Source organism: Gossypium arboreum, chromosome 11 (assembly GCF_025698485.1).
Source record: "Gossypium arboreum isolate Shixiya-1 chromosome 11, ASM2569848v2, whole genome shotgun sequence".
Classification (NCBI taxonomy): Eukaryota; Viridiplantae; Streptophyta; class Magnoliopsida; order Malvales; family Malvaceae; genus Gossypium; species Gossypium arboreum.
Window position 1 is genome coordinate 12,225,183 of NC_069080.1, and position 12,420 is coordinate 12,237,602.

Genomic DNA, 12,420 nt, shown 5'->3' on the forward strand with positions numbered 1-12,420 from the left:
TATATTAGTTAGGAGAAAATACATATATTTCTTTAATTTCAAACCGATATCGCCAATGTGTTAGATGATACCACTTAAAAAAATATTTTTTTTGAACGACATGATTGGTTGATCATCCGGGGAAAATTTAGAGCAGTGCTACCTCACAGGTTGGGGACAACTAATAACATAGTAGAAAACATCCTATTTTCGTAGATAATCTAAATCCTATATATTTTGTAATTAATTTTTAAAATATTATTTTACTTGAAAGGCACATTTAAAAGAAAATCTCCACCGGCTATTGTTTAAGAAATAAAAAAGTAGTAATTATAATATAAAATTCCCTGAAAAAGAATGTAAATTACCTTTCTCTATCTAAAAGTGTAAATAAATAAAAAACTAAAAAGCAAAAATAAAATAAAAAGGCAAAACAGCCACGGCCGGCACCCGCAGTTCCATCTCATTAAGGAACCTCAATTTGTGAGTTTAGTAATAAAGCCGAACTTTGGCATAAAAAGGCAATTAAGGTAAATGAGATTGAGTTCTATTTGGGTAAAATATGGACACGTGCAATGTTACATTTGTACCTCCAATTTTATTATTTATTGTTGTTTTATTTTATAAATATTTATAATTATATTATATTAATTCTATATAAACTCTAAAAAAGAAATTAGGAAATTTGAAAAAATATGTGGAAAAAGATAATAAAATATGGTGTAGTGTTGGTTGGTTAAGAGGGTAGTTAATGATAAATAGGCGGGAGCTGGTGGTCATTTCATAAAGTCCGAATTCGTGTTGGCTAAGTTTCCAGCTCTCTCGTACAAATTACAACCTTATAAAAAAGGGTAAAATAAAAACGAAAAAAAGAAACCATACAAAAATTTCCCCTCTTTTCCCCCAAGTTGGTTTCCTCCTATTTAAGTCGCTCTTTGTCCCTAAACCAGAAAGGTTAAGGCAGAAGAAAAAGAGGAATAGAAAAGGAGAATCTAGGAAGCAGCCGTGTTAGATTCTTTCGCTTTTACAATCAAACCCAGCTACAGTTTAGAGTGTTATCTAAGTTTCAATGGAGGACGATACTTGGAGCTTTGCCTTCTCAGCTTCATCCAGGAGCTATCAATCCACTGTTAAATCCCAAAGTGGTTAGTATTTTTTTTTATATTTCTTTTGTTTTCTAGGTTTTACGTGGTTACTGAATGGTGAGTTCTTGATTTTGGAAGCAGATCTTTGTATTGATTTTGAAGAGATTGAAGAAGATGATGAATTGATGACGGAATACCCCTGCCCGTATTGTTCGGAGGATTTCGATTTACTGGGCTTGTGCTGCCATATTGACGAGGAGCATCATCTTGAAGCTGGATATGGGGTATGCTATGCACTCCCCTTCTGGATTTTTGTTAGGCATAAATAATTTTTTTGAACCATTGTTAGAATTGATATTTAGGGAATGTTTTTAGTCTTCCTGGATATGCTTTTACTTTGGTGATCGTGGATAATGGTTAGAAAAGAAGGCATCCTTTAGTGGCTGTTTGCTTTAGTTGACCCAACATAAAGAATCCCTTGGAAGTTAAACTCGGTCAACGATATAATATTCTACTGTACGGATCCATGTTTTAGTGCTATCTATGCTTTTGCTATTTGGGGAAGAAGGATGTTTCTTGATGGTGTTTGGTAATCCAGCAGTAAACTTAGATTCATGAATACATTTTATCCCCAACCCCCTTCACATTCTGACTCGTAGAAGCTTTAGAAGTGATCACTTGCTTCATCCACCGTTCCAAATTATATGACTTATAATTTCTTCTATCACTGGTAGTGCATAGATGATTGCTAAAGCCACTGGACAATATTTGTCCCCACCTTCATCCATTTAATGGCGAAATGTCTTTTATTATTGGACCATAATGGCCACTTTCTTATGATATTTGTAGAGTCCCTTTTGGTATATGTGCTTTGGTTTAATTTACTGAAGGTGGCAAAACCCATTCTGTCTCTTTCCTTTTTTTGTGTACGTGTTGGCTAGTTGGCAGGAATAAGGGCTTTGTACATAGTCAGGGTATATTATAGCTTACAGAACTTTCATTAATATGCGTCCATATATTATAGTTGATGCTGGTCTTACCAGACGGCAGTATTCTTATTGAATCTCAGAATAATCAGGGTACTTCAAGATAGCTTAGTTTTAATTACACTTTTGACATAAAAGGAGTTTAAGATCAATTAATCAATATTGCTTATAATTGCAGGTATGTCCCGTTTGTGCTCAGAGAGTAGGGATGAACATGGTTGACCACATAACAGCACAACATGGGAATATTTTCAGGATATCCTTTTATTTCATTTGAGTTGGAGATTTTAATTATTCCTTTCTTTTTTTCCCTCCTTACCTGTTCTAGATTATGGCATTGTGCTTGAATCGTTTCTCATGACATCCTCTTTCTCTTAATAAATCTCTCTGAAAAACTCACTTTTATGTCATAACTTCCTTTCTGAGACTTTGTGATGCTTTGAGGTTCATGAATTGTGTCCCTTGACCAATGATTACAGTAACCACAAATTAGATTTTGGTAAAGGCGACTCTTATTCAACTCTTTCTTGCTTGAGGAAGGAGTTGCATGATGCACATTATCAGTCTCTTCTTTCCAGGTCGTGGTCTTCACTCTCTTCGTCCAATACAGCACCCGATCCATTGCTTTCATTTCTTTACAGTGCACCTCCAGCTGATTCATCTGAAAGTGTACAGCCTGTCACTCCTACTGAAGTGACCTTGGAAGAAAAAGGCCCCAATGAGAATATATTAGAAAAGTAAGTTATTTTATCTATTTTTAAGATGTTTTCTTCCGTGGTTGAGCTAAGCTACACCCTTTGGAAACCATGCTGCAACAGCATGATTATGTTATTCTCTTTCAAGTGTTAAAGAGGTATGGTACATGAAAAAATAAGAGAGAACTTTTGGTTTTCTAAATTCTAGAGCTTAACCAAATTGCTACACAGCATAACGAGATTGACTTATATGTTGAAGAGAAAGAAGGGACTATAAAATCCAGCGATGGTTAGTGGGAAACTAAGAATGAGAACAATGTCTTATGAGGCTTTGCTCCCATTTTATCTTCTACTTAATGCAATACTGATAGCAAGTTTAAGCTCGTATAGTCAAGTAGATGTGTCATTTTTCTAATTGATTTCCTTTGATTCACCTCTTTTGGGACATACAAGGTTAATGTTGTCTTCTGCTGTTAATGGTACCCGGATATGGTTTTACCTTCCTGTTTTTCTACTGGTGGTTATTACTTGAAAAGCTTTTTTCCCCTTCACCGAATACAAATTCATGATAGTTCTATGGTGTGCAGAGATGCTCACCAGTCGCCATTGTCAGATAAGGAGCACTCGGAGAAGGCAAATAGGTGTAAATTTGTACAAGGGCTATTATTATCCACCATCTTTGATGGGGGCTTATAATCAAGACAGAAAAGAGTAGACGGTTGATGACTTCAAAATTTTTAGCGCACATGCCATTATCCATCAGTCATGTTCTTGCATTGAACATTCTGATACTTCAATATAGAAGCTAGGATAGATTCAAGAATGTAATGTAATTTATTTAACTGGTTGATGCTTATCAATTAGGCCACAACAGAGTTCAGACTCTTGTATTTTTCATGTTTAAAGCATCGGTTCATAAATGCCAATAGCAGCTTTGTTTAAACCTTACATTTGCTAGTGAATGTAAAGCTTCATAGGTCTTAACAAATTGAACAATGTGTTTCAGTAATGGCACGTGCCTTAATAATATATGTGCTATGGTGTGTTTATGTTTCTTTATATTTGTAATTCAAGGGTCTTGCATGACCGATCTGATGCAATTTGCTCATTTTAATTAAGATTTGGTGCGGGTTCAGTCAGGCAGGCTATGTATCTCACATGACCAGGAATAACAATAACCAGTACTCCCTTCATTACAGAACTAAAGAAAGCTTTATAAAAAGTAATTAAAAAAAAGGGTGGTAAGTTATACGAGTATTTCCTTTTCTGGGAAGTACAGGTATGCGTATAAATCTGCAGATACAGTACAGGCATTTGAACTTTTTGTCGATATTTGTAAATGTTCATTAGAGAATAATGTTGATGCAGAGAAACAAGGTTTCATGCTTATGATCCACAACCATACCATGACAAAACTTGAACCAGCCACACAGCAAAACAGTTGAGTGATGATCAATATTCCAATGAGCAAATCATAGTTTCTTGGATCCTGCCAGTAAATATTGCAAAACAGCTGCCTTGAACCCATCGTTTCCAATGCCTGGGAATCTCGAGGAATGCTATCTAGTAGCAGAAGCCGATCTCCTCCTCCATTATTGCGTTATGCAACCACAAGCAGTCTGTATCAGGTTTCAAGTAAGTTCATATCATTCCTCACCAAATATCATTCCAACTGAGCTTTAGGATTCTCCCGACTTACTCAAATTTTCAGTTACAGAGAATTAAGGTACCTTTGTTATCTCCACTGTGAGTTATGTGATATAAAAAACTGGAAATCAGGATGTCGGACTCGTAAGCATTGCAGCCAATTGTCAGCAGCTTGTAACAGAGAGCTTGCTTGCTGCGATTCTTGGATACCACCGGGAGTCAAAATTGAACCTCGCAATTTATAGGAAGCAAGGCCAAAAACAGGTAGAGAGATATTTGAAGAGGGATCAACACCACAGGCTTTCCTACTGCTAGAAGCAGAATACTCCAGCTGATTTTTACCTGTACCAGACGTAAAATAATGGGCAAAACTAACTCAACAAAATATGTACTATAGCCCAGCAACACGGGTTTAAGCCCCATGATCTTAAATGAGAGAGAATGGGGTATACTTTGAGAACGTGTTGACAAAGAATGGAACGTCAAGAAAGATGCATCCAGATTTTGGAGGGTTGGACCCATAGGTATTCTGTATATTGGGTACCTAGACCAAAAATAATATAACCAAACAAAGATAAAGTTTAAAAAAACAGTGACTTGGCAATCTTTAGAAGTATAAGATGTTCTACCAAGCCACCGATATCCAACTTGCTGGCAATAGTTCACAGCTCCTGTACATCCTGATCTCTGGAAATTGAGATGCAAGACTTGAAATCTGTTGGGTCAGAAAAAGGTGCCACAAGCATCCAAGTAAGGACAAACAAACAGTTTAGGAAAAAGAACTCTAACATTGTAAATCACCACCATGTGAACTTGCCTTGTCATATAAAGGTTTCCGATGATGTGGTTGCTCTTGTTCAAAGTATTCAAAAACCAGCAGCCCATTTGACTTGCCAACCTCCACTTCATCACTAGAGGTACTCATAGGAGATCCATTTGTCCTCTGGGAGTTGTGATGCACCCGAGCTCCATCAATACCACCTTTCACTCTCCTGTCTGTTTCAGAGTCGCTACTTCCAGCACTACTAATTTCTCTTGAAGACTCAGCATCACCGATGTCACTAGTCCTCCTGATAGTTCAGCACATTGGCAAATTTTTGCAGATTAACAGTAAGGCAACTCAAAAGCTCCATAGATTTTTACAAGCGTATCACCTAATATCAGGTATGCTGCTCAACTAGTACCCAAAATAAGATTTAACAGACCAAGTATAACAGAATCAATGCCTGGATGTAGCAGGTAATTAGTCACTGATTTGCACAAAGTCAATGATCATTCTCCTAAGTATACTGTCACAGTTACACTTCTGTCGAATAATAGTCATAGTCCAAGAGAGAGAGCAAAGCAAGGCAGTGGTATTTGTGCAGATCAGATGCAGTGTCATAAATTAATAATTTAACAATTAAGGAACCATTATTTTTCAGGTGCATTTCAGTATGTATAAAGTATAAAATCATGTATGGGAAGCATATTCCCTGGTTGATGACAGTGCAACTAGAGAACACGTCAAATCAACATTATCTGTCAGCAAAAAAAATTGTAGCAATGGATGCATTATGTAGGACAGCCAACCAACCATTCCAAAACAAGTTAGATGGTTTAAGAGAGAGCATTCAAGGTTTCTTATCGCCAGATAATATGGAAAAAAAATCGATATATATATCAACCATCAATTTAACTCACTACATCATTGCAATATCAAGAGGAAGCATAAGAACCAGTAATGTATAAGAATCTAGAATATTCATCGCTGCCACATAGTTAAGAGAGCAATCTGACATGATAAAAAACAATAAATACAACTACCATACTAACGGGAATTTATGAATAGGGAAGAGGAAAATTTAGGAAGGATATAGCAGCAAGAAGCTCACCTCGGCTGATGTGGATCTACATACAATTGTAAGCCTGACAAGTAAGGAACATAGTATTGCTTAACAGAATCACTCCCATTCAACAATAGCGGCACTCCGACTCCGTATACACTCCACTCGCTAAAACATTCCCAAAGATCACCGAGCCAATAATATGAGCGTAAATCCACTTCACGGGTTTCCTGTCCCTTCAGTTGTGCCTATCAAACCAACAAACAGAAGGAAAAATACAAATGTTGAAATGAATGCCGTGAAGTAAAAACTTAAGATTCCTGAACCCCAACAAATTGCTAAGAGAATATATAATGAAACCTCTTTCAAACTCTTCCTTAAGTATAGCTTCAACCAATTAAATCAATCTACTTTTTGATCATTAATATATGAGAAATATAAATCCGCTGTTTTTATTTTCATAAACAAGACGTAATGTTGATTCGAACCAGATAAATCTAAATCTTTTATCAGTTTAGGACCACAAGAATGCAAATCATAGACACACAGTAAAAACCCCAACACCATTAATTAGCATAATGCAGCTAATTCTCACAAGTTGGAATTTGTACTAAACTGACCATTACATTTTAAATTAATAATTAAAAAAAAAACATTTGCGTTACTTTCCTAATATAAGTTCTTCTTTTTCTCAGCCAAATAGTAATTAGCTCTCTTTTCTTTGTTCTTGTATAGCCATTAAAAAATTCAAAAAAAAAAAAAAAACTCAAAATGTAATTCTCCAGAACTATGTTTAGCTACGACGAAAGTCTTTCACAATACCTCAGAGAAGCAATGAGCCGGGACAAAAGGGGTGACTGATTCCATGAGCCTATCCAAATTGGTCAATTTAGCAATATTCGGCGAAGAGTAGCAGACCGAGTTAGGCCTCGACAATGTAGAGTCGTCAGAATCTGCCCGAGTCTCAGCCACTGAATCGACTGAGTTGACTCCGCTCTCCTTATCTGACCGTTTCCGTAGCTCACTCAGCAACGGTCTGTGTGTGAGTTGCTTCCTCTGCAACTGCTGATGTCGCCTCACCGCTGGCGGATTGTAGAATCGGTCCCTCGTCTGAGTTCGGGCTACCGCGTACCCGACTGAGTTTGACATGCTACTGCTATGGGGAGAAAAAATTAAAAGTCTTAGCTCCTTTTGCCGGAGTAGCGTTGAAAGGGATTTTGGAGGGGTTTTAAATTTGAAGAGGTAAAATAATGAGGACGAAATTGAAAAGGCAGCCCACGTACGACCCACGAGTGTTTTTCTCTTTGCGGCGTTGGTTTTTTTCTTTAAAAGATTTGAAGAAGGAAATAAGAAATAAAAACATGTAAAAAAAAAAAAAAAAGGTTTGAACAGAAAAAGGCTTTGTCGTCTTGAATTCTGATTTCGCTTGCGTTTTCAACGAAGGTTATAGCGTAATCAAAAACGATCGAAATGACGACGTTGACCCTCTCTTTCCTAATTAATTATTATCCACTTGATTGATCACCTCTTTATCTTTCTATTTTTTTTCATTGCATGGTTATATTTTGAAACAAATACATAAATGAGACCATCAATGACGCTGAGCTAAATTTGATGCATCCATCACCGTCCGATCTATATTTTTTTCTTTTGATCGGGATAGGCTTTTAATTGTGTGTTTGACTTGAATTAGTATTTCATATATGAAATACCAATAATAATTTGTGCACCCAACTCCACAGCATTTAGGGGGAGAGGAGAATTACGTTATCTGGTGTCGCAAGAAAACGAGTTTCGCCAAACACTGGAAAAAAGTGGCAAAAACTTTGGCGAAATAAGGTATGGAAATAATGAAAGCATGAACAAAATGTGAATCGCTAAGTGCTTGTCTGCTTCCAATTACTGACGTTTAATTTAGTATTATTTTTTAAAAGTTATAATTCTTTGTTCTCCTTTTAGTTTAAAAAGTATTTTTGTGCCTGTACTTTTAAAAAATGTTTATATGAAATTATAATTTTACGTTGTTTATATATTTTTTTAATATGAAAATAATAAGTTAGATTTTTTCTCTTGATTTTCAGTATTTTCAAGTGGATTTAAATTTTTTAAGAAAAAAAGACATCTTGTTTAACAATATTTTTATCTCAAAAATATTTTTTGTCACAAAAGTGGTTCTTAGAAGCAATGCTAAATTGATATATTGTTTATCCTAACTCTTTTTAAAACGAAGTACAAATTCTTTTTTTGTTTTTGTTTCTTGAAACCTTATCAAATTAAAAACAAAAGTTAATATATTGTTTGCTCCCTTAATTTATCTAAAAGTACCTAATTAATACTTGAATTATATTTCGTTACCTAGGTTGGTACCTTCACACTAACATTGTTAGTTTGTGCTAGTGTGGCACTGTTAGCTAATTCGATAGTGACATATGGTAACATCTCAGTATGTCATGTGTAGAAGTGATCATGAGTCGGGCCGAGCCCAAGCAAAACAATAGGCTCGTTTGCTAGGCTTGGGCCTGGCCTGTAAAAATGTTAAAACTCAGACTGACATCTTTGCTCACCCATATAAAAAAAATTACATTATTTTTTTTACATAAATTTTAAATATATATAATACATAAAAGATACTAAAAATTTTAAAATAAATATTTCCGACCAAATTGAAAATAAATTTTAAAAATATGTATACTTAAATAATACTAAAATAGATGCAACTTAATAAGAAAATGTCTCTAAAATAATAACAAAATTAACAATAAAACAAGTGTTATACAATATCCAAACAATAACAACAAAATAGTAGCTAGGGGTGAGTATTCGATCGAGTCGAGTCGAATCGAGTCAAAAAGTTTTGAGTCGAGTTGAATTAATGAATCTTATTATTTATACTCAAGATTCTGTTTACGTGGATCGATTATTTTACTAGTAGACGAAATACAAGCTTTTAGATTAATTTTGAGCAAAGGAAAAAAGGGGAGTGAGGCGATTCGGCAAGGAAAGTAAGACTAATGGGTAAACATTTATCAAAACAACTTAGTTTTGCCTTTTAACTTGATAGTTTTGACTTTAAACTTTAGAAAAGGTAAACATTTATCAAAACGACGTAATTTTGCTTATTCTTTTTTTTTATTTGGATTTTTGGATAACTTAAATTAGGGGTGAGCATTCGATTGAATCGAGTGAAACCGTTTGAGTTAAATTAGAAAAATTAATAATGTTAAATTAAAATCTTGTATAATATAACTATTTCCATGTTAGAACACAAAATTTGAAACAATATATATTTGAAAACTTTTTAAAAGAAAAATAATAAAAAATAAGATATTTTAGTATGATAAACTTGAATCATTAATCACTTATTTAGATTCCAAAATTATTATTTTATTAAAATTTTATTATATATTTTTAGATTTTTTAACTATAATTTTTAAAATATAAATTTTAGAATTTCTATAAATATTTTGAATTTAAAAATTATTTTCAAAATTTGAAAATTACTTTGATTTTTTTTATAATTTTTTAAGAGAGAGATCAATTTGTTCATTTCAAAATTGACAGAATCAAAACGATATTCATACTAATTTGTTATTCGAATTATTCGAGTTATTCAAATTACAAAAATTCAACTAAACTCAAACTTGAAATCCAAAATTTCTTATTCGAGTTTACTCGAATAATTTGAATAACTTGATTCGATTAACTCAAAATTTGAATTTTTTTGAATGAAATTGAATTTTACTCACCCCTAATAGTAGCAATATAATAGTGAAATGATAGCAAAATAAGAGGAAAATATAAGAAAGTATCATTAAATCACAAAAAAAGTAGATTTTTTTGACATTTAGCGAATTCGGACTGTGCTCGAGCCAAAATGTCTTACTCGAGGCTCGTCCCATTTTTAAAACGGGCCTTATTTTTTACTTAAGCCCATTTCTCGAGCGGGCCTTTGGGCCAGGTCAGGTGGCCCAACCCATGAGCAAGTCTAGTCATGCGGCAGGTATAAAATAAAAAAATTTAAAGTCTTTAAAATATATAAATTAATAAAAGTTCTAAAATATTTTTTAATTTATGCTTTGCCACATGGAATGTTGAGAGGTTGTTATGTGTCTCCATCAAACTGGTAATTAGTGGCACATTAGCGCAAATTAATTATGTTAGTGACCTAGATAACTAAATACAAGTCTAAGTATCAATGAAGTAAAAAAAAATACTAATTAAGTACTTTTAAATAAGTTCAAGAGACAAATTATATAATAATTTTAAAAATATTTTATTAAAATAAATAAAAAATTCAAAGTTAAAAATTAGTAAGAAAAATACCGAAAATCAAATCGTTTGAAAATTTCTAAAAATGGACTAAATCGAATTTAAAATTAGCATTTTACCTAATTTTGAAGAAATTAAGTTGGAGGAATCTCTGAGGTCGAGATCTCATTCTTCCATTTCTTTATGTTATTATATAATAAGAAATGAAATCACGTGTTAATCTTATCTTACTTAAAATAATTGTGGATTATTAAAATACCTTGACAAAAGAGTATAGATAACACTATTGTGCTGAGTGAGGGATGGGGACACTTCCAAATATATAAAGGATTATAAGCTGTTTATGCATGGTGGTTGGCTCCTCTTTGCAGGGTTGAGAATGAAATATTGAAAAATAAAAAAATTCACTCCAAATAAAATATTTACTTACTTAAAGAAATTTATATAAACTTTTTAAAAATATGTTTATTTACTTGAGAAATTGATATTTTAAAAATATTGATGAAAAATATTTTGATACTTCATCAAAATCGTTTCGTTAAAATAAGTTTAAAATTTAAACCCTAAAATTAATATAGAATATTGAAAATGAAATTCAACTGAATGATTTTTTAAAATAAAAATAAAAATGGAGGATGCATGAACAGGATAGGACGGTGAGGGTAGCAGCACCGCTTTGCCTTTTAAGGGAGTTGAATGTGGAGGCAGCTATTTTTCACCTATTTTCGTCACGATAGCTTTGATATTTGTGGAGTAAAAAGTAAAGATAACTGCACTGAAATTAATGGAAATATGGGGGCTTTTTGGACCCTAGGTGCGTTGATCCGTTGTTTTAGTTGGTGAGGAGTGCAGTCTTTACAATTCGGTCAAACCTCGAAGTACTTAAAACTTTGCTTGGTAACGAGTAAATACTTCTTTTAATTCATAACTTGACTATCCATGTTTGAATTCAAAGTTTAAAGGAAAGTAGATGAGAAATTAAAAACGAAACAAAAGCAAAATTAGGGTTAAGTGAGTTGAGGCGCAAAGCCATCATTTGGTTTGTTCTCAGAGTGAGACGATTGCCATTGTCGTTTTGAACTATTTTGACAAGTTTGAGGTCTTAAACGTCATTGAATACCACAAAAAGTTTTCACCATACTTTCGAGTTATGGAGATGCATATTAGCCCATTGCCTGTCTGTTTTCGTTGGCTTGCGCGATGGGATTTGGAAATCTATTAACATGGAGGCATATATCTTTAACATGATTTTAAAACGTTTGACCACAATGCACAACACGTTGTCTGACTGCGGCAACATCTAATCCAAATGGATCATGTCACTGTTCCTTCTTCTTGTTGCGTGAATAAAGTGTCTTGCTTTTTTTTTCATGACTAAATTAATAAATTTGGTAAATTCATTGTAGATCTTTTGAAGGAATGATATTCATCCCATCCCACAAACCAATGCATTATGGAACATTTATTTGTGTTTAAATTTTGAAGACATTGCGGATGAAATATTAGTATCCGTGACGAATAAGATAGTTTTAGTAATGTTAACGAATTTAAAATTGAATTTTACAATGTGTAAATACTTTGTGGGGTTTTTTCTCATTTTATAATTGAATTTGGATATATTTTAGTTTTATGTAAAGTTAATTTTAATTATAGTTTGCTAAGATGCATTATAATGACTGTTTTATTTGATAATGGATAAAAATATCGTCAATCCAAAAGACAGTTCCAATTTCTAATGTGGGATTTGGAGTCGGCTGTTTGCTTGACTTCCCATTACCAACAGGGAAGCCTATTTTGCGTATAAAATGAAAGCGTCAAATCAAGGCTGTATTGATTGGGTAACGAAGTGAAAGCCTCCCTCGTTTTGTGACGAGGGAAAGTTCAATGAAGAATAATAAACGAGAGGACAACAAAACGTGATTGGACCTGCACC

General features: G+C 33.6%; 2 protein-coding genes across 2 annotated transcripts; one reads left to right on the top strand and one right to left on the bottom strand.

Annotated features, from left to right (window-relative positions):
* Positions 1-825: 825 nt before the first annotated feature.
* LOC108473859 (protein DEHYDRATION-INDUCED 19 homolog 3-like) lies at positions 826-3,733 on the top strand. The gene is made up of 5 exons (XM_017775651.2): positions 826-1,124; positions 1,206-1,348; positions 2,229-2,306; positions 2,528-2,787; positions 3,333-3,733. Exons 1-5 carry the CDS (start codon positions 1,049-1,051, stop codon positions 3,439-3,441), a joined length of 666 nt encoding a protein of 221 aa, XP_017631140.1. The 5' UTR covers positions 826-1,048; the 3' UTR covers positions 3,442-3,733.
* A 205-nt stretch (positions 3,734-3,938) lies between these two features.
* Positions 3,939-7,788, bottom strand: LOC108473858 (uncharacterized). Its single transcript, XM_017775650.2, has 7 exons — positions 7,041-7,788; positions 6,267-6,466; positions 5,210-5,462; positions 5,022-5,107; positions 4,845-4,936; positions 4,476-4,734; positions 3,939-4,364 (listed from the first exon to the last, which is right to left on the bottom strand). The coding sequence occupies exons 1-6, from the start codon at positions 7,365-7,367 to the stop codon at positions 4,481-4,483; spliced, it is 1,212 nt and encodes a 403-aa protein (XP_017631139.1). The 5' UTR covers positions 7,368-7,788; the 3' UTR covers positions 3,939-4,364; positions 4,476-4,480.
* Between the last annotated feature and the right edge of the window lie 4,632 nt (positions 7,789-12,420).